Source organism: Martes martes (genome assembly GCF_963455335.1).
Source record: "Martes martes genome assembly, chromosome: 8".
NCBI lineage: Eukaryota > Metazoa > Chordata > Mammalia > Carnivora > Mustelidae > Martes > Martes martes.
The window spans coordinates 137,707,169-137,728,942 of NC_137895.1; the positions used below are offsets into that span (position 1 = coordinate 137,707,169).

Below are 21,774 nucleotides of genomic sequence, written 5' to 3' on the forward strand. Positions count from 1 at the left end.
CCATTAGTCTACAAATATCTACAAATATTTGTACCAATTCGGTACAAATAATTGGAATGACACAGCTAAGCACACAGGCATTTATATGTGTATCTACGCTCATAATGTTTACAAATTCATTCATAATGTTTACAATTTCATTTGTAATCAAATTACAAATTCAATTGGAAAGACAGGACCAAGACACATCAAATGATTAGGGAGGAGTATGGACTTGGTTCCACAGTGTTCTCAAAAACCCAGAAGGGACGAAAGAAACAGAGAGTGGAGTGAAGATCAGAAAATCGGGAAAGGCCACTGGAGGCAGGACCTCACTGTGCAGAATGTGCTGGAGGGCAAGTGCACAGAGCAGAAATCGGGCAAAGCATGTGGGGAAGTGCAGAGTACGTGGCAGGGCAGGGATACACCGAGCGAGCGAGAAACAGTAGGAGGGAGGAGGGGAGGTGTGGGCAAGGCCTCCTTATGAACCACCCAAGAGATGAGCGGAGTTTGCATTTGGTAGGTGTGTGTCTCAAAACCGCAACACTGAGTTTTCAATTCACAGGACAAGCTCTTAAAAAAAAACTGTCACTCATCGAAAACCAAACAAAACGCACAAAAAATCCTTCTGTCATAAAACAATATGAAAGAAACTGAGAAAAAAACCACAGTTATCCATAATACCATACCCCAGCAAAACAATGTTTTCTAAATTCCCACTAACCGTGAATTTTTTTAAAAATCTAAAAATAGGTGAGGGAGAAAGCAGAATTAGACAGAAAATTGATAGGTATACAAAGGTATGAGGACATTACATTTTGTTAAAACAAGAAAAACCACCCACATGCACCCAGCAGGCCTCAATACAGAAAATGAAGTAGAGTTAGAGACGCCGCAGGCTGGAAACAACACGCTGCACACACACACAGACGCGAGGGAGATAGGACGGGGACACCACGTGCATCTGCGTGGGAGGTGAAGTCTACGGGGACAGAGGGGCTTTCTGTCTGGCAGTTGAAAATACGGAACTGGAGCAGTCAGGCATTTATTCATACAACTAAACTTTATTATTCACTGAAGCAAAACTAGGAAAGTAAAACTGCTTTTAAAATTCATCTAATGCCTTTTAAAACCAAACACAGGGTTCTGGATTACTGAGTGTCTTCAATAATCTCTAACTCCCTTTGGACACATAAACTCATCACCTTCTACTTTTTAAACTGATTATGGCCCAGAAAAATATTGTCAGCTACTGTCTGTGTGCATTTAGTTCAAGAAAGCCTCTCTACCCTGACACTCTCGCAGACCGCTCACATTCAGGCTTCATGCAAGCTAAAATGCAGGGTCTATTTTGTGAAGGCCTGAACCTGCCCGTAACGGATTTATTTACAACAGGAAGCCCACCTACATAGCCCATTTAGCGTCCGAACTCAAGGAAATAGCAGGAACTGTTGGTAAATTTCAGCTGTTCTTAGATTATGTCAATACATTGTCTTGCGATCTCAACTAGTCCGCACTGCGGTGTTTAAGTCGAAGGAAGAGAGTTTCTTACCGGGTTGTGGCTGCCTCCTGATTCTGGGATTCTGATTGTCTTTTACTAGATTTACCCTCTGCTTTGGCGGAGATTTCTTCACGGGCGGCTTAGGCCTTGGGACAGTTCTGACTGGAGATTTCTCTTGTTTCCTTGCCCTTTTAGCATTCGTTGTCACTGGAGCATCGTTAGAAATGGGAGCGTCTTGGTTTTTCCTATCCAATTTGGTTGTCTGTACAAAGTGTGCAGCCAGCACGTCAGCACCTTATGTAGAAAACATACCGTGTTTCAAGGGGTAGGGGGCTCCAATATTTGTCAGCAACAGCCTCTCCTTTGACTTCTTTTGTTTTCACGGGGAGGGGGGTAACTTTAGCAATAGAGAAGAAAATATAAATTCGGGGTATTTCATTAAAAGATTTTTTTTTTTTAAGTTAAAAGATCGCAGATAAATGTAAAAATAGGATTTTTCTAAGCGTCAGACTATAGCCTGTCAGGTGAAGAAGAATGTCAGAGTATTAACTTTATAAAAACAAGACATGACTTAACTAAAGCAAAAAAAGGTCTCCATAATCTTTCCTGACTGATGGGGCAGGTGAAGGCTGAAGAAGGTAGTTCACTGCACTGGGGAGCGGAGAATTCAATCTATGGAAAACGACACAGCTCCCACGAGGTAATATAGATGAAATTGCAACTGCACTGCAGAGAAGAGACTATATATTCATAAAGAACCAACTTCCAGACTTCACTTGACTATTCCTAAATATCCAAGTCTTAGCACCACTGGAAAGATCATCTTTACAGAGCGGACAGAGGAAGGTCCACTGAAGAAGCCTTCACCTGATTTAACTGCCTACAAGTCCCTCATGACGGCTCATCACTCTTACAAGGTGCTTCGCTTTGCTTCTCACACGGAAGGGAACAGCTAGGAGGCAAGTACGAAGAAAAAACCTCATAACTACCCTGCTAATTTGACAACAGAAAGTGTTTCAACCTTTTAAGAGTTTAAAAAAAAAAGGTAAGAAATGTTCCCTTTGAAAAGTTTTCTTACTTTCAGCTGTTGCCACCAAAAAATTTAGTCCGAAAGATATCAATAAAAATATCACACAAGTGTTGGTAAATATTTTAAAATTATGTTGTACAGAAAACACTACAGTTGACCCTTGAACAACAAGGTTTGAACGGATTCCTTTTTAATAAATCTAAGTACACTGCTGTAAATGTATTATCTTCCTTATGAGTTTCTTTTTAAAGATGTATTATTTGAGTGAGCGCACATGCATGTGTGGAGGGATGGGGGTAGAGGGGAAAGGGAGAGAGTCTTACGCAGACTCTGCACTAAGTGCAGAGCCCATTGTGGGGCTCAATCCCACGACCACGATCATGACCTGAGCCGAAATCAAGGGTCACATGCTTAACCGACTGCACCATCCAGGCGCCCCCCCACCTTGTGATTTTTTTGGGAAGATTTTATTTATTTATTTGAGAGACAGAAAGAGTGCAAGTGAGAGCGAGGGGGCGTGGTGCAGAGGAAGGAGAGAGAGAATCTCAAGCGGACTCCCTGCTGAGCGGGGCTTGATCTCCTGACCCTGAGATCATGACCTGAGTTGAAATCAAGAGTTGGATGCTTAAACCGGCTGAGCCATCCAAGGGGCAACCCGTCTTGTGATTTTCTTATAGCATTTTCTTTTTTTCCCAGTTTACATAATTGTAAGAATACAATATATAATATATAAGACATAGAGAGTCGTGTCAACCAGTGACTTGTATTATCAGTGAGCTCCCGGTCAACAGGAGGTCCTCAGGAATTAAGTTTGGGGACACAAAAGCTATAGAGATCTTTCCACTGCATCGGGGTCGGTTGGTGCCCCTGAAGCCCATGCTGTTCAAGGATCAACTGTATTTCTAATTGAGAAAACGGAACATGATACTAGTTTAGTAAGGTGTGATGACTGTTAGTGAAATGTAGAAAAGAGACCAATTTCATTTCCTTTGGGAATTTGAGAAAGGAGTGTTTAAAAAAAAAAAAAAAGCTCACCCATCTCTTAATGTGGTACACTTCCCCCGGTCTAATTCCTGTCCTCCCTACTCAACTGTTACAAGTAAAAAGGCAACATGTATTTCGTTTTCAAGACTTCTCGTTCTACTCCAGCTATTTTCTAAAATTTTTAGCACAAAAAAGGCAAAATATAAATCAAGTAGGAAAACAGTTCAGACTAAATTGAGAAGAGAAAGAAAATAAGATGAGAGGACCAAGAGCTAGCGGAGGCTCCCGGCAGCTGCACAGGCGGGAACACTGCACACGGCCACGTCTGGGAGGGAAAGAGAAACACGGAACAAGGTGACCCTACAGGGACCATTTGCATCAGTCAATGCCATGTTTCTCAAACTTGCAGGCACAATTCATTGGTGGACTGTAAAATAAGTTTAATGGGTTGCAACCGGAATCCTTTCTTCAATGAAACAGAAGAGAACATGCTAGATTGCACTATGCACAGTTGGGGTGAATGTTCTTTGAAATTTTTGTTTCAGTGAATCATGTACTTTTTGCACGCACTAGACTGTGTGACATAAAACACTTCTTACAGGGATGAAATTAACACCACTAGAGAGACAGTGACAACATGTACGCTGATGAGAGACTATCCGGCAGCTCGGAGGAAACTGGTTCGTGTGCAGCGGAAACCCAGCAACGGCCGGCCGGGAGCGCACTCGGAAGCAGCTGTACAGTCTGAGTCACCACTCTATGCCGCCGTGCCTGCTGTCACCCTCACACGTGTGTGCGAGTGCACACACACGCCTCATCTCTCAAGCTACAGTAAGCCAGAAATAACTGTCTGTTAAACCGCCTGGCACAGCCTGGATTATCTAGAATCCTGAGGATCTACATAGCCCTGATGTTTTCCTCTGTAGACACCAACATTTCTAAATCCAAACACTATGTGTCCGGTGAGCACGCCTTCTCTGTGGAGGGCTGCCAGCACGCACTTTCAGCTTTGGTCTCAGTCACAGCTGCTCACGTCTGTCAGCAGGTGTGCAGTGGCCAGAGACAACAGGTAAACGCTTGGGGGGCCTGTGCCACAGCGGGTTGACCCCTTCTGTAAGGGGCCACGAAGCATGTGGTTCCCTGCTTCTAAGCAAACTACACTACACAGAGCTAAGACGACTCTAAGCCAGAATCACGTGGTTTGCTGCGCTGTGTTTGCCTCGGCGCATCTGACTAGACACTAAGTGGCTCTAGACTCTGGTTCTCGCTCGACTGACGGGGGCAACAAGCCATTTGTAGAACTGTGTCAACATACAGGTCTCTAGGCCTGTTTCAATAGGTCTATGGCAGGATCCAGGTGACTATTTTTCAAAGTCTGATACACAACACACAAAGGACAGGAAGTCTTGCCCCAGACTGCTTTAGGTTTGGAGAGTCCAGCATTCACTTTCCCTCTTTACACAAGCGCACACTACCGGTTTTCGCTTCCCGCCGCGCTTGGGGAGCCTGGACGTTGAAGACCCTCTCCTTCTTCCCAGGACAGCTCGGACACTGAGCCACCACGGCCTAGAATGCAGTGTAAACGAGTGAGTGAAGGCTGGAACCACTTTACTAATGGAACAGGAGCCTTCAGTGAGGGGGCTTGTGAGGTATCTTACAGTTTTTCCTATTTCTTGATCTTCATCTGCCATCTAGATCGGTGCTTCTCAAGTACACAAATGCCCCAGAGAGAAATGTGGGTGTTTCCAACAAACTTCTACACGATACTGCCCAGCTGGGGGCACGCCATCACACAGGACCCGTGCTGAGAGCACCACGGCTACTACTAATGCTCATTTCATAGCCCACAGAAATCGTACTTACCTCTTTTTCTTTTCGGAAGCAACGGTCCTTTAACTAACTTGAGAGTTGTTGGAGAGTTCGAACCCTTGCTCCCCACTCCGGCGGGATTTCTTTTGGGGAAGGGACGGCACAAGTTCACCCTTTTGCTCTGCACAGCGGGCGGCGTGCTTGCCTTTCTCTTAGGCTGAACTCTCAGGTTTGATGCTGCACTTAACGGAACCAGAGCTCCCCGCCTGGCTTTAAACATTTCTTCAGGATTCTTTTTGGTTTCAGTTTCTTTTCTTACTTCCACCTCGGAGTCAAGAAATTCAGGATCTGGAGTCATAACTAAAGAAAACCCGGCATCACAAACTCCATCTGAGATGCAAGGGGACTGAGGACGCTCTGCCAAGAAATCTAACGCAGCAGACACTTCCAAAACGTACCCACTGGGATCTGAAAAATAAGACTTCAACTGAGTTAAAGACTGTAAAGGGCACTTTTCTGCTGGAGGAACCAAGTCAAAGCCATTGGACAGTTGGCCAAAGAATGCAGTCTCTTGAATTCCATCTTGGGAAGCAGCAGTCAACGGAGGGCCTTTGCCTGCCTTGCACAGTTCTTGGAAACTATGCTTTACTAGTGTGTTTGGACAGACTCCTTCTTCAGTAAATGACTTCTTTGCTTCTAGCAGGGCACAATTCAGGGCAGGTATAACAGGTGTCACCTTCGATGAGATGTCATCTTCATCTTTCAATTCTTTCAGCCCTAAAACATATACACATACATTCAAACCTCAAGTTTTATCTTTTTTTTCCCCCCAATTTTACAAAAGCATGCAGGAAGAAGATGTTTTAGGTTACAAGACTATGGGATGGTTAAATATGGTAGTGTTTCAGATGGGAACTTAACTGGCAATTAACAGAAGACCTATGGGTACATTTAATGGATATATGTATCTATTTACATGAAATCACTCTCACACACGCACGCATACTCGCGAACCAAAAATGAGTGATTCCAGAGCGGCCACTGGGTTAGAGTGAGGAAGACAGCTCCAGCTCATCTGACCAGGAACCCAGCATGAGCTCAGGGGCCATCGCAGATTTGCTTTAAAGTATTTTCAATGCTCATTTCCTGATTTTAAAATCAGTCTTATTTTATCTGTACCTTATTTAACTTACTTCAAATTCTTTTTAAAAAGTTACAATGCAAACTTACTGACCTACAGAAAGTAAAATCTTTAACATCAGTAACTCTTAGATTAAAAAAACAAAAAACAAAAAACAGAGATGGGGCGTCTGGGTGGCTCAGTCAGTTAAGCGTCTGCCTTCAGCTCAGGTCATGATCCCAGGGTCCTGGGACTGAGTCCAGCCCCGACTCCTTGCTGAGCAAGGGAGCTTGCTTCTCCCTCTCCCTCTCCCTGCCGCTCTGCCTACTGTGCTCTTTGTCTCTGTCAAATAAATAAAATCTTAAGGAAAAAAAAAACCGCAGATGACAAAGGCCTCGCGTCTATTGAACTGAACTGAGTCATGCCACTCTTTTTAAAGAAAAAGTAACTGCAAAATTAAGAAACACCAAGTGAGTCCTAGCTGAATACACTTGACCTTGAGCCTGTATTATGAAAAGGAAAAGAAGAGCAAATAAGAATAAACAGGAAAATGTAGCTAGACATTAAAATAAAGATCCCTTTCTTTGAGTAGTTCATCATTTAAAAAGTAACAAGTGAAGGAAACATATAAAAAAGTTCTTATATAGAACGGTTCAAAATCAAGTAGTATTTTTCTAGACAACCTCGTTATTTCAAGAAGGTATCTCAAGAAGGAAGCAGAGTAATTTGTAATAAACTTAACAAATCTACAAAAAGGAACTTTTTAAAGTCTGCTAGGCAAAGTGTGCATTTAAAACCACCACAAGGGCCGCCTGGGTGGCTCAGTCATTGAGCATCTGCTTTCAGCCTGGGTCATGATCCTGAGGTCCTGGAATCGAGCCCTGCATCAGGCTCCCTGGTCAGCAGGGAGCCTGCGTCTCCCTCTCTCTCTGCAACTCCCCCTGCTTGTGTTCCCTCTCTCGCTGTGTCTCTGTCAAATAAATCAATAAAAATCTTTAAAAGAAAACAATCCCCCATGGTTCTGAACCTCTGAATGCTCCCACGTATCTCAAGGACCACAGAGGAGGATGTGAGCAGAGTAGTGCAACCATCCACTGGGCACTGTTAGGAGCCCTGTGCTGCACCACTGTTGGTGGGGTGGGGACCAGTGTTCCTCATTTGGCTGGAAGTATGTTTAAAAATAAGGATGGGGGCGCCTGGGTGGCTCAGTGGGTTAAAGCTTCTGCCTTCGGCTCCGGTCATGATCCCAGGGTCCTGGGATCAAGCCCTGCATCGGGCTCCCTGCTCTGCAGGGAGCCTGCTTCTTCCTCTCTCTCTGCCTGCCTCTCTGCCTACTTGTGATCTCTGTCTGTCAGATAAATAAATAAATAAAATCTTTAAAAAAAATTTTAAAAATTTAAAAAAATAAAAATAAGGATGAAGTCTGAGCTCTCGCAGGAGAGGGGGGCAGTGTGGGATCGGCACTGGAAGGCAGCTCAGGAGACTGCTGTCTGACCATGGACAAAGCCTGGTTTCAGTCCGTCTGCTCTGTGCAGCCCTCATGCGCAGACCTGCTGTCAGAGGCACTGAGCCAGCCAGCCCTGGAATAACAGCGACATGGCAGAGCTTGAGAAGGGCACAGAGCTACTGCCGTTATGTTCTTATACCTGGTAATGTCGGTCTTCGTCCAAAATGATGCCCAGGACAGTACAGTTCTCTGCTTTGAGTAACTGAACACAATTTCTAACAAATCAACTTTAAAAACATTTTTGTATTGGTTGTAGCTTTATAAATGCTATATATGACTTTGTGTTTAAAGATATACAATGTGGGGGCACCTGGGTGGCTCAGTGGGTTGAGCCTCTGCCTTCTGCTCAGGTCATGATCTCAGAGTCCTGGGATCGAGCCCTGCATTGGGCTCTCTGCTCAGCCGGGAGCCTGCTTCCCCCCATCGCCAACCCCCTGCCTCTCTGCCTACTTGCGATCTCTCTGTCAAATAAATAAAACCTTTAAAAAAAAAAAGATATACAGTGTGAATATAAAATATGAAGGAAATATCCTTACAGGACAAAAAGAAGTGACTCATTTACTTTCACTTATTTGTTCAGCAAACATCTGTTATTTTTTTTTTTAAGCTTATTTACTTTTTTTTAGTACTCTCTACACCCAACACGGGGCTTGAACTCACAATCCTGAGATCAAGAGTCCTATGCGCTTCCAACTGAATCAGAAGGGCCCCGACATTTGCTATTTTTCAGCTGCCTGGCACCAGTAGGTGACAGGGATACAGTAAACTACAAGAAAGGCAAGCATTAAATAATTATACAAAGATACACTGAAATGATACTACTGATAAGCCCGGAGGTCGCACTGAGGAAAGAGCGGTGGCAGGAAGCAAGGATGCGATATTAAGGGGACCTGACACACAGAGTAACAGGCTCAAGGGGTGCTTCTCTGATTTTAGTCCTTATCTCCCCCTGCCGCAGAGCCCTTTCAGACTCGGTTTCCTGATCGCCCTCTGAAATTTCAATACCGCAGTTACACCTATTTATACACTGCAGGAGTAACGTTTTTTTGCCCCCATGAGCCAATCCGTGGTCCCACAGGGCTCAACTTCAGCGGACGAAGGGGAAGGAGAGGAGGCGCCTGGACAGCGGGAGCTGTGTCTGTGCAGGTCCCATCTGCTAGGTCGATGGTGATGACCCAATCCCCCAGCTTCTGCTGTTAACTCGCAGGGAGTTCCCCTCAGGGCGTGCTGAATTTGAGGATCACCTGAGACATCGAAGTGAACGTGTCAACAGGCACCTGAGTTTGGGCATGTGAAGCTCAGAGGAAAGGCCAGGAGTGCAGAGGAGATAAAGAGGGATCACCCAGGGAGGTTAAAAGAGAGTGACTTCAAAGCAGAAAACAGTTAGCCGGTCAAGTGTTGCCAAGAAGTCACGATGAAGACTGAAAAACATCCCCCAGACTGCGCGTGTCCTTACCTGCTGGAGGGGACGGATGGAATAAATGCAACCCGCGCAGACCCATCTGTGTATCTCTCAAATCTACACAGAGTGAACATCGTAAGAAAGTTAGGCTGTTGATCTTATAAAACAAAAAGGAACATACTGAAAAATAGTTTTTCAAAAAAGTTGTCCTTACTTGTTTCTGGTATTAAGGCTGACGAGGTAAATAAGATGAAAAGCCCCCGATCTTCTAAGCATTTGATGATTGCCTTAAACATTGGGGGAACAAAAAAAGTGGAAAAGGTTCAGTCCCTCTCTCCTTCTCCCTCTACCACACTCTGCAAAACAATTCTTGAAATGTTAGTGTTTGTGAGAATCAGGAGAAATTTTGTCCCCAGTAACAGAAACTGCAAATTCCTGAACTGCTCAAATAATCTTGGCCCTGAGCTACATATAAGAACCGGAACATCAGGGCTGGTTTTAGCGCAGTGTTCAACTATGTAACAAATCGATTAGAAACGACACTTCAGTTTTTTCATTAAGATGCTTGACATTTCATACTGCTGTCCAAGTAGTCAATCTGTTACATTCAGCCACTACACGTTCAAGGTGACTCAGACTTGGGATTAGCGATTTAAGCTCAAGTTTACACAAAAAATATCACAGAATCCTGGAACTCAAGACTGGAAGACACCATCCAATAAAATAATCCTTTCTACTGCATTGTAAGAGAAGAAAATAATAGAAAATAACATAATTAGGTCCTGTGGCAACACGAGATGCAGATGAAAATAAATTCTTCTTGTTTCCCTCTACAACAGTCTTCAGGGGAATCTGGAGTTCAAGGAAAAAAAAAATCCTAAAATTTTCATGTTTCCAGTAACTCTGGGAATTTTCCCCCAGATAGTGGGGAAGTTACCTAAAATCTGCCATTGTAAATCATAAAGATAACAGCTTTTCCATTCATCACCATCTCAAAAGTATGTCCATAACAAAAAGAAAATCCAATATTCATATAGTAATTTTTCAGTTAAAAAAGAAACCTAAACAAAATACACCATTTTTTTTAGAATACAGTGAGAAAACATTCTATTTCAAAGATTGATAGGTCATAAAGCCTACAAATATGAGAAATCAACGCATTAATCAATAACAAAGTATGAAAAAAGACTTCCGATGATTACATCCACAGGAATAATCACTTCACAGGCTTCTGTGATAGCCCCTGGGCACCTGACAGTTTCTGTTTTGTTTCCTCCAGTCTTACACATTCTTTGATGGTAGGGACTGTATTTGTATCTGTGCTTCTGATGCACAGAAGGGACTAAAGAAAGAATTACTGAATAAATACACCAGAAGTTATATATACACAGAGCTTTGGTATCTAGTAAATTGCAGGTATAATTCTGGCTTCATTTTCTACTGCTGTAAAAAGTGATAAGGGAGTTAGCTCTACATTGTTCTGCATTTTAGTTTTGGGATACAGATGAAATGTGCAAATAAAACAGAAGTATGTATCTTATTCGTCTCTCAGAATATGTACTGTAAGGGCTAAAGTTCCTATTTTACCCTTTGTGGGGAGAAATCATACAATCTTTTCTGTATCTACCGGACTCTTCCATTTACACACAGAAAAATACAGCCATACATGTCCTTAACACCCTGTTAAAAAGAGACCTTGGTCTGTACCATTCTTGAAGGTCAGTGTTCCAGGTACAAGCCCACATATACTTTATTTAAGGGACATCTATTGCTTACCCTCTAAACACAGATACTTAAGATATGATAACTGCCCTTAAGAAACTCAATGTCTGGGTGGGGGGCAGATATGTAAAAATTATTCATACAGTGATGAGGCAAGGAAAAAAAGCATGGAAGCTAGAGACTATAATGCTAAGTGAAATAAGTCAGAGAAAGACAAACACCTTATGATTTCACCCAACATGTGGAATTTAAGAAACAAAACAAGTAAGCAAAGGGGAAAGAGACAGAAACAAAACAAGACAAGAAACGGACACTTAACTCTAGAGAACACACTGCTGGGTGGTGGGGGGGAGGGGAAATCGGTGATGGGGATGAAGGAGCGCACCTGTTGTGACGAGCACCGGGTGTTGTATGGAAGGGCTGAGTCACTATATTGTACACCTGAAACTAATATTACACTGTATGTTAACCAACTGAAATTAAAATGAAAACTTAAAAAATATTAAAAAATAAAGAAGAAGAAGAAAAAGCATAGACACTGAGGAGGAAGGACCCGATGTGACTGATCTGTGATTTGCGCATCAGGTCACTGCTACTCTGGATATCATCCACACTTAGAAAGTCACTTCATGAATGTTCTGAAAATATCCCGGGACTCTCTTCCAAACAGAAAACGGACTGTGCTACTGCAGAACAACACAGCCTCCGTCCCCCGGCAGACACTCGACGGCCACCCGTTCAGCATCCGCCGCACCCAGCTGGTTCCTCTGCGCTGAGGAGCAGCGCTACAGACTCCGCAGGACCGACCCCAGACCCCGGACCCCGGGACCCATGCTGGCAGGTGGGCTCCGATGCCCAGGCAGGTCAGGGTACCCCACTCCCTGTCAACTACTAGACGAGGAACATGCAGATGACACAGTGGCCTAATGAAGGAGGGGCTCCCGTGCGTCTCCAGACGCACGGAGGAAGCACGTCGCCACGGACAGCGGCTGCAGGACAAACTAGCGTAAGAGCAGGGGGAGATGAAACCCAGAGGCCTGAGCAAACCGTGCTTGAACTGGCCTTACCACCTAGAACTGAAAAGAAGCCTGCTCAGTCCTATTACTGTTTAAGCCAGCTTGAGTCACCCTCACAAGTAACTCCAAGTATCTGAACTGGCTGAGCCCAAGACCTTTTATCTTCACAGCTTGTCCACGGGTCCTGTTGTCACTTCTGACTTCTTGCTGTCTACTCCAGGGACAGTCCAGCCTGCCACTAGCGGGCTCACATGTTTAGATCGCCATCCCACACTCACACCATCTTCCCTGGGATGCTGAGGTCTCACTCATAAAAGGTCAGCATCTACTCATTCCCCACACTGAGGAGCCCTGGTTGACAAAAGGGATAGAAGTCTCTGGATTGTTACATACGTCTCACTAGTCACTTTCTACAATATGGAAACGGTGGGAGCACCAACGTTTGATCTCTCTTTTTTCCTTACATACCTATAGATCAACACAGGTCACTTTTAAAGAAGCATCTCACAAGTGGTCCTTTGATTAATTCAGAAACGCTAGGGATCTACTCAATTCTTCTGTCATAAAACAACAACAACAACAACAACAACAAAGGATTTGGGGAAAACTATCCTCTTATTCTTAAAATCAGGAGTACAAACTGACCAGCATGACACGAAAGTAAACTGAGACACAAAAGGGGATGAAAATATTAGACAATAAATGTTAAGAATATGTCACATATTGAATGATGAAAATCCTTTCAGCAAACTAAAATAAGTCACTCCAGGCATAGTCAACGAATAATGAGATAGCAATTTCTTCATTCAAGGAAAAAATAATAATTGTATTTTAAATCGGTGATTCTTACCAATTGCTTATTTTTGATGTACTCTGTTAGTTTATCTACTTTTTCCCCTCGTTTGTTCGCCAGCTCCACCTCATACATCTTGAAGCACAAATCTTGGCAACAGACTACGGAGCAAATCAGAAAAACGGAACATTTTTTACTTTAAAATGCTATTATGCTTTTTAATAACCCAGTTTTTCATTTTATATGTTAAAAAGATGGAAGAACTAGAAATACTCCTTAAAAACATTTAACATTCAATGGTCTTTGTTACAAAACTCAGTAAGAAGTTACTGTGTCAAGTATGTGAAACAATGCTTTCAATAACATAGACTCTACTGTAGGAATTAACAAGACAGATACATACTACGTAAATAATATAAACATCAATGTTCCATGAATTAATCTAAATTTCCTTTGCATGTTTTCTGCTTTTTTTCTTCAGTTGGAAGTACATAAATAAATAAACACCATCATCACAAAACCTCTGTTCTCCTTCAAAGGAACTGTTACAAGTTTCCAACTATTTCAAGTATTTCTCCACTGAACTCCCTGAGGGTCCTATAGTAAAGCTAGTCTCTGCCACCTTAGAAGAAACTACCTTTTGGTTTCTAGTTAGCCTCCAAAGAACTAAATCACGGCAACTCTACAACTCTAACCAAAGGCCCTTCTGCGAATCACTTAGGGCAAAACCACAACAGAGTGTGTATGCATGTGCATGTGACCTATGAAAAAAACTGAACAAAGCCCAGGGCATGCAGTGTATCATTCCATCTGAACAGACCTTTTTGCTCCAGGTAATTCTGTTTTCTAAAGGCAGCTTCTGGTAGTTTTTTCTTCAAAGATGACACTTTCATTACATACTTAAAATCTAGTTCATGTGGTCTAAAACAAAACAATACCATGCAATTTAATAAACGTTTAATCTACAGCTTCACAATTTTTTATTTTCTAATATAAATGCAAACAAAAATATCATAACTAGAAAGTTCTTAAATTGATAAAATCTGTATCAAATGTGAATATTTGTAAGTATTATATATTTTCAAATATATGACCCCACAGACCACAGTCTTCAAATATGTTCGCATTTTTTGAATGTGTGTATTTTTGAGATTAACATATCTAGATGAATCAAAAATTATGCACACTAGAATGAGAAATTTCAAAAAATTACACTATGTAAGAGTTGACAGCTTTTAACAATAGTGGACTGCTGACCGTGCCGTACCACTGAATGAACCACATCCAGACTTTTGTACCACTTCCTCTGACTTTTCTTTGAAAACTCACTTTCAAATACTTGTAGACTTATAAATGCCCTCCCTTGCCCCTAACTACATCTGTGTCTTTAAAAAAGGACATTTGCTTATGTAACCACAGAACAATTAATGAAACCAAGAAATTAATAATGATATGGTTCCATTATTTAACTTACAGACCTTATTCAAGTTTTGCCAACTATCTCACTAAGGGGCTTTATAACAAAAGAAAACGAATTTCCTTCTGTTTTACAATCCAGTCCAGGATTACGCACTGCATTTAGTGAGGTCTTTTTAGACACGTTCAATCTGGACAGTCTCTTGATCTTTATCTTTAATGACCTTGGCATTTTTGAAGAATAGCCCGTGTATTTTGCAGAATGTCCCTCAATCTGGGTATGTCTGATGTTTCCTGCTGACTAGACTGGCAGGAATACCACCCTAGTGACACCGTGTCATTCTCGATGCATACTGTTAGGAAACAGTATGACATTTATTCCACTGCTGGCGATGTTAACCATTTAGTTAACGGTTCTAGCCACTTCTCCCTATACTCATTAGCTGTACTCCGCAATGACAATGAACTTTCCCAGCTCTCCCATTTATTTATTTACAGAATTCGTTTTTTTGTTTGTTTTGTTTTGTTTTGTTTTGAGGGAGAGCGTGTGCAGGTGCAGGAGGTGGAGAGTGGGGGTCATGGTCAGAAGGAGAGGGAGAGAATCAAGCAGGCTCCATGCGCAGCACGGAGTCCAATGCAGGGCTCGATCTCACAGCCCTGACATCATGACCTGAGCCAAAATCAAGACTCGGTCAGCCAACTGAGCCACCCCGGTATCCCTATTCACAGAATTCTTACTTTACTCTCTGGATTGTAATAATCTTCAATCCTCCCTCTTAAAATAGGTCAGTCAACAGAAAGAAAATGAATTCTGACAGCACACCTGTTTTCAGCTTGTATTTCAACAAAACAGGTCTATCTTTCAATAGTTTGGGGTGCAAACTAAGAACAGACTAAATAAAAAGATATCACAAGATGCCCTTCGCAGTGCCCCAGAAGCAGATAATTCATTAAAATGCAAATATATGTAATAGCTACTCCACTTAATAGTGGTCTAGGAAAATCAGCTCCTGCAACTCTTAATAAAGAGCCAATAATAGGGCCTATCTGCTGCATCTGCTACCTAGGCAAACCCAATCTGTGTCTTGGGGAAGTCAAACATCTAGCATCAATTCAGTTCTCTCGGTAAGGTCATATTCTCATGAGCGGATTAAGACACTAAAATTTCCAAAGTGACTTGTCAAAGATTACAAAACTAACTATTTCAAAGCCAAGGTCAGAATTCGGAGCTGAATTTAAGTTTCCTGTGCTCTATACATCAACCCCAAAGTACTCTAATTAAAAACCAAGTACAATTGCTTTGTTTCACACCAGTACCAACAAATAAGACTTCAAAATGAGAATTAAAAAAAAAAAAAAAAATCAAACAGTAAAGGACACGGACTCAATACTTACAGTTGTGTTGGAACAGCTATACCGTCAGAGGACCAGAGAGTTATGTCACACAGCAGACAGCCTTGAACAATTAATTTGCCTTGCCATGAAGAGGACAGAGCTTTAAGAAATGAGGAAGAAAGAAACTGATTATTTATGAGCAAAACATTTACTTAAAAAACATAAAAGAACCAATTAAACAATGCCTTACCATTTTCACCGAGTTCAAATCTAGGGAAAAAGGAAAGGCATGTTTATAAGAGCAAACAGAACAGATCCAGTAAAACAAAGCATGCGCATAATTACTTACATGCTTTTAGGGGCTGATGCTGCCATCCTTTTAGGCTCCCTGTACTGGAAAGCTACAATAATGTAAGGACAGACCTGCCTGGGTCGCTCAATAACAGAGCTGCCTGAAACTTCATAGAGGTAATACTGAAAGAAAAGAAATACGGATTATCAGAGTAGCACTGCGGAATGCCGCTGGCACCAAGTTTCTCTCTCAACTCCACCCAGGCCTGACATTTAATACATTAGATTCAGAAATGTAACTCGGGAATGATTTATTCCCAGGTGACTATACCTGACTCAGTTCAAATGTGCGAAAATGACTCGTCTTTTGAGAAACCTTGTTAGTATTTGCAGCCACGTGGCAATCATAGCCAGAAGATGGGCCAGTATAGTTAGTGGTAAAATTCTCAGACACAAACTTGACTCTTCCCTAGAATAAAAATATTAAGACTAATCAGATGGCTTCAAAAGGCAATAATCTTACTCTAGGATTCATTTAAAAGTAGCCTAATAAGTAAGGACGTGGATGTGTTTCAAACAAATCGTGTTAACAACTATGGTTCTTAGAGAATTGTCTTAAGGCCAACAATAGTTTTAATTACCCGTTAGCCTCTTAATATTGCATTTAAAAATTTGGTATGTATGGGCATCTTTCTGAGGTAAACGATCACAGCTTTTATCACATCATGAAAGGAGTACATGAATCACCCCAAATTTAAGAGAACCATTTCGGTAAAAGAAAAATATAGAGAAAAAAAAAAAAAAGAAAGAAAAGAAAAATATAGAGCCCACCAACTGAACAGATTAGCTTAGTCAATGACTATAATATAAAAGGTGACAAATGAAATCTAAAATTTCACAAGATGAGTTCTCGAACTGAAGTATTAAGATACCAATTGTAAATTTTTAGATAAAGGTACTTCTATCATGCCAGGACCCAGTAAATCAGCAAGGAGCAAATATACAGTAAAGTGCTTAGCCGGACCCGATTACTGAACAGTCCATAGTACTTCCGATTCTAGATTTCTCTTCATCAAGAGTTACACGTCTTTTGGAGCAAAGGAGGGGAAGGCAGTCAAAGTTACCATACAATGAAATAACATACAATGATTTTAAAAGCTGTTGTGAGTACTATAATGACGTGGCAAAATACACAAAATATATACCAAAATGAGGTAAAGTTATAGGGAACTTTTATTTTTATCTTTTAGGAAGAATCTAATTTGGAGGTGGCAGGGTGTTAAGGTCGTGCCTCTTCATTCATAGGACCACCAGGGGCAATAATAAAAAGCCAAAGGATATAAATGGTAGTTCTCAGTGAGCAATCACAACCTGTATCTTCACCCTCTCCAACATTTTATGATGTCCTGCATGTCGGGCATGGCTGGCTTTTGAGCAGTAAAGTAAGGAGAACTGAGAGCACATAGGTAAAAACTGACCAGACAGGGGGTTACAGGGCCAAGAACCCCGGCACGAAGCACAATCTGACAGAGGTACGACACCGAATGAGAATTTGGGAGCCGGTGGCCCATCTACTCCACTAGCTCCCTTGCGGGGGGACAGAGGGAGCAGGAGCGGGGATCCCCCGCCAGCCACCTTCCCTCCAGTTCTCGGGGACAAACTTTAGAATGTGAATATTTCACATTCAAAGAAACGCATCAGTAGTATTGGTGTATAATCAGAGAACTCAGGACAGTAAGAAAGCTAAAAATGAAGCAAAAAACAAAATGAGACCACAGAGTATGTTCTCACAAAGCCCACCACTCTCTAAGGTCAGAGTTTTCCTAGGAACTACTTGAGTAAAAACTATTAAATTGTGCGATTCACTCATACTAAACTATTTGAGGGTATTTAAGAATTTCTGAGATCAGCAGTTTATAGATGCCACATTAAACTGTGAACAGGTCTGGATGCTGTAGGGATAAAGGAAATAAGGTTCTCTTACATCAACAATTTAAACCAGAAAATGTAAAGTTGCTTTCTAAATTCCTCTTATAACTGTAATCACATTGTTTTTACAGGTTGCAACTTATGTTAATTAACATTTAAAAAGTGACCATGGTAGGCCAGGATGAGAGGAATGCTTTTTACTGATTACCTTATGTATTATTTTGAAAGTTGTTTTGTTTTTCAAAGACATATTCACAGATCATCTACCAAATGAACAAAAAAGCTTTATCTTTAAAGGAAAGCAAGAATAGCAGTTATCTTTTCTGAATTTATAGCTGTCTTCATGACTATGATGCAAATGATCTGCAAAGAACATTATCACAGACTGATAACCTTTAGTTTTTAAAAGAAAAATTACAAAGAAGCGAGTTTGGGCTTTACCTTAATTAGGTTAAAAATTACAACATAACCAGACTTCCCATGATACCATGGTCTTGCATGAAGATAGTCTGAGTATTTGGAAATATACACACCTATAAAAGTATAAGATAAAGATTAATTCACACTTTAAAAGGATTGTTTACTCACGTACATTTCACACACAGGGCTACCTGTAACTAAACAAGACAACACAGAAGACAAAGAAAAGTCAAGAGTAAACTGTTTTGAAACTGCTTACCTTTTAAAAACTGTTCAAGATATTCTAAAGGTATGGAACATTAGAGCTAAGACAAGACAGGATGTTATCTGATGGACAACCAATGCTCTAGTTGGGTACAATAACTAAAAAGGGATACAAGTATCACAGTTCTTGGTAAATCTAAGTTGTTCTTTTTTTTAAGGCAATCATTCGACGAAAAGTCCTAACTATAGCACTCCGATCCTCAAGTGATTTTTTGCAAAGAATCTCTTACAAGTACTCTTCTCTAATAATAAGCGCTACGGTCTGCTCCCCGGCAGGTACGCGCTGGGCAGCGGCGGCCGCGAAGTGAAGAGAACGAGGCGCTGCCGTGAAGCAGCTGAAGCCGCTAGTCCGGGAACTTCCGGTTCAGGCGGAAATCACCTGAGTTCATCGCCCACCGCGGCCCACCGCGGCCCACCGCGGCCCACCGCGGCCCACCGCGGCCCACCGCGGCCCACCGCGGCCCACCGCGGCCCACCGCGGCCCACCGCGGCCCACCGCGGCCCACCGCGGCCCACCGCAGCCGGTACTTAACTATTCGTCAGACACACGGAACCGAGGACACAAAGAAATGGAAGTAAGTGATCATATGTGCTTAGAAAAGGAGCTCTTGAAACAAAGAGGAACGAGGTTCTCAGAGAACAGGGTGAGCACAAGCACGGACGCGTGAGCGACATCGACCGCGCGGGAGGGCGGGTCGCGGCGCGCGGAGCCGGGGAGAAAGCGCGGGAAACCGAGGCTGAAGCGGAAGCGTGGAACGGAGCGGTGAGGATCGGAGGCCCGGCAGGGGAGACCCCGCCCCGCGGGCAGCAGAGACCCGCCGGGGTCTTCAGCGCAGACCGCCGCTGCCCCGGCGCTGGAGTCTCGGGAGGGCGGAGAGGCTGGAAGCGAGGCCAACCGGGAAGCTACCGTCAGAGCTGAGAGAGCAGAGGAGGGTCCCGGTGGCAGCAGCAGGGGAAGGGGAGGGAAGAGCACGTCCCACAGAGACTCCTCAACGGAGGCAGCTCTCGAAATACGCGACACCAGTGAGAGCACCTGGATATCCTGGAGAGATCAGTGACCGTGGGGTCAGAAGCCTGGGTTCCAGCGCCAAGTCATTCACTTCCTATTAATACCCATGAGACTGAGGAGCAGGTAACCCGGGGCGGGGGCTGGGGGGTGGGCTTGGACACCTAAGCCACAGGGTCCTCGGGAAGATTTAAAAGATCCATAAACTTTTAAAGCTATAAGACACTACGTTCCTAAGATATTACTATGATACACAGAACTAACCATTTCTATTTGAGCCCAAAACTATAAAATACACGTCGGCAGTAGTGCTATTTTCTTACCCACCCCAGTACGGGGTTAAGAAGAAATAATGGTATGTGTATTTGTTAGGAATACTTCGGTTTCTACTCCGGCACCCCACTGAAGCCAGCCCCTTAAACATCAACCATATAATCAGGGATTAGAGTCATGTAGAACAAGGGCCTTATATTTTAGAGATGAAAGCTGTAAGTATTTACTTGTAATTTACTTTTCCATTCTTCAACAACAAAATTTTGTTAGCCAAATGGAGGGAATAATGCAAACCAGATCTGTTAAACCTAGGAGATCGGTACACTCCACCATCCTCCTCCTGCGTTAGTTATGTTTTACAATGAAAAAGAGTAGGGAGGAGAAAAGGTTTTATGGTAGATGGTATCAGGTTTTATGGAAGATGGTATCAGGATTATGAATGTATTCCCCGTCACAGCCTTTAGAAGACGTGAATGTAAGTTTTAAAGCATTTTTGTGTCACACAAAGTGACCCCAAAATCCAGCAACCCCACTGCTGCGTCGGGACCTAAAAGGCGGCAAAACACACATCTCCACAAAAGCCTGTACACGAAGGCACCCAGCTGCACCTCCCGAACGGCCAAGAAGTGCAAACCAGCAAAGGTCCCTCAAGCGCTGAAAGAATAAAGAAAACGTGGTAAAACCACGCAACGGGGTATCATCCAGCCAAAGGGCGGATGAAGTACCGGTACGAACCGCAGCGTGGAGAACCCTGAACACACTGAACGGGGAAAAGGAGTCACAGAGCATCCCCGAGGCTTCCGTTCAAGCGGAACGTCTGAATGAGGCGGACCCGGAGCGCTGGAGAGCGGCTGCCTTGGCCGGTCGTGGCGGGGAATGGCGTGTCACTGCGAACAGGCACAGACTTCTTTTGGGGGGGCGAAAAGAGTCTGTGCTAACAGTAGCACTGCTCTACGAATACATTAAGAAAAGCTGACCTGCACACTTGAAATGAGTGAATTACAGGCTGCGTGAATTTTATCTCGACAGAGCTGTGAAAAAGGTCAGCAGGAAGCGAGCCACTTCTGACCTCCACGCTGGTAGCACCCAATCGTGCTAAATACCCGTGCTCCCCCCCAGTTCTTCCTCCCCTGGACTTTCTCCTTACCCCCCGGCCCCCGGTCCCACACCCACCCACAGTCCTGCTCTTTTCCTTCAATACTGTCTCACACAACAGTACCTTTGGCTTCAACAACACCTAGTCCTGCCACTTTGAGCCCCCATCGCCAGTTCTAATCCTTTTTTCCAGCTTTTTTTTTTCTTTTAACCATCAGCAGGGTATCTCCCAGAACACCTAGGAAAATCCACTATTTCTCAAATTTAATTCACGGAAGTAGTAGCGTCCATTTACCAGGAGCTAAGTGCTTCCCGCAGCCTCCCACGACCCTCCCAGCAGATCCCAAAGACAGTTTTATCTGTTTCACGGATGAGGAACTTGAAGCTCAAAGAAATTTAGTGCTAATCCACATTCTGAACTGTAAGATCACCTTTCCCTTTTAACGCCTCAGCTTCCCTGCCAATCTCCTTTCCTTGTGTCTCTTCTCCACTGACAACATCACAGCAGTGTGAGCTGACAAGCGTACACCTGATTATTCCTTCTCTCACTCCTCACATTCCACAGTTGCCAAGTCTGGCCAATTCCATGGATTCTCTATTCCTGCTGCCATTATGATGGCTCAAGAAGACATCCTCATTAGCCCGGGATGACCGCACTGATCTCTTGGTACCGAAAGCTATTTTTAGTATCTCTTCTAGGCCAACCAACCTTTAAGAAAAACTTCTGAGCATGTACTCCTACTGGAAAATCTTAGGTCTTAGACTTGAAGCTCATTTCTATGTTTAAAGCACTGATTCTAAAGATTATGATTGATCACTAATGAAACTGGCTTTTAATGTAAGTATCCTATGAAATGAACCAAGCCTCACTTCACCTCGTCA

At 43.0% G+C, this 21,774-nt stretch overlaps 1 protein-coding gene across 1 annotated transcript in view; it reads right to left on the reverse strand.

Moving 5' to 3' along the window:
• TASOR2 (transcription activation suppressor family member 2) overlaps positions 1-16,370 on the reverse strand; it is a 39,342-nt gene extending 22,972 nt beyond the window's left edge. Inside the window, exons 1-10 of the mRNA XM_080810534.1 lie at positions 16,237-16,370; positions 15,964-16,088; positions 15,865-15,884; positions 15,675-15,774; positions 13,684-13,784; positions 12,921-13,024; positions 9,547-9,619; positions 9,387-9,449; positions 5,358-6,080; positions 1,532-1,774 (exon numbers count right to left, since the gene is read on the reverse strand). Coding sequence (XP_080666660.1) covers positions 1,532-1,774; positions 5,358-6,080; positions 9,387-9,449; positions 9,547-9,619; positions 12,921-13,024; positions 13,684-13,784; positions 15,675-15,774; positions 15,865-15,884; positions 15,964-15,989 — 1,453 coding nt within the window. The 5' untranslated portion in view covers positions 15,990-16,088; positions 16,237-16,370. The remainder of the gene's footprint in view (positions 1-1,531; positions 1,775-5,357; positions 6,081-9,386; positions 9,450-9,546; positions 9,620-12,920; positions 13,025-13,683; positions 13,785-15,674; positions 15,775-15,864; positions 15,885-15,963; positions 16,089-16,236) is intronic.
• Positions 16,371-21,774: the final 5,404 nt, after the last annotated feature.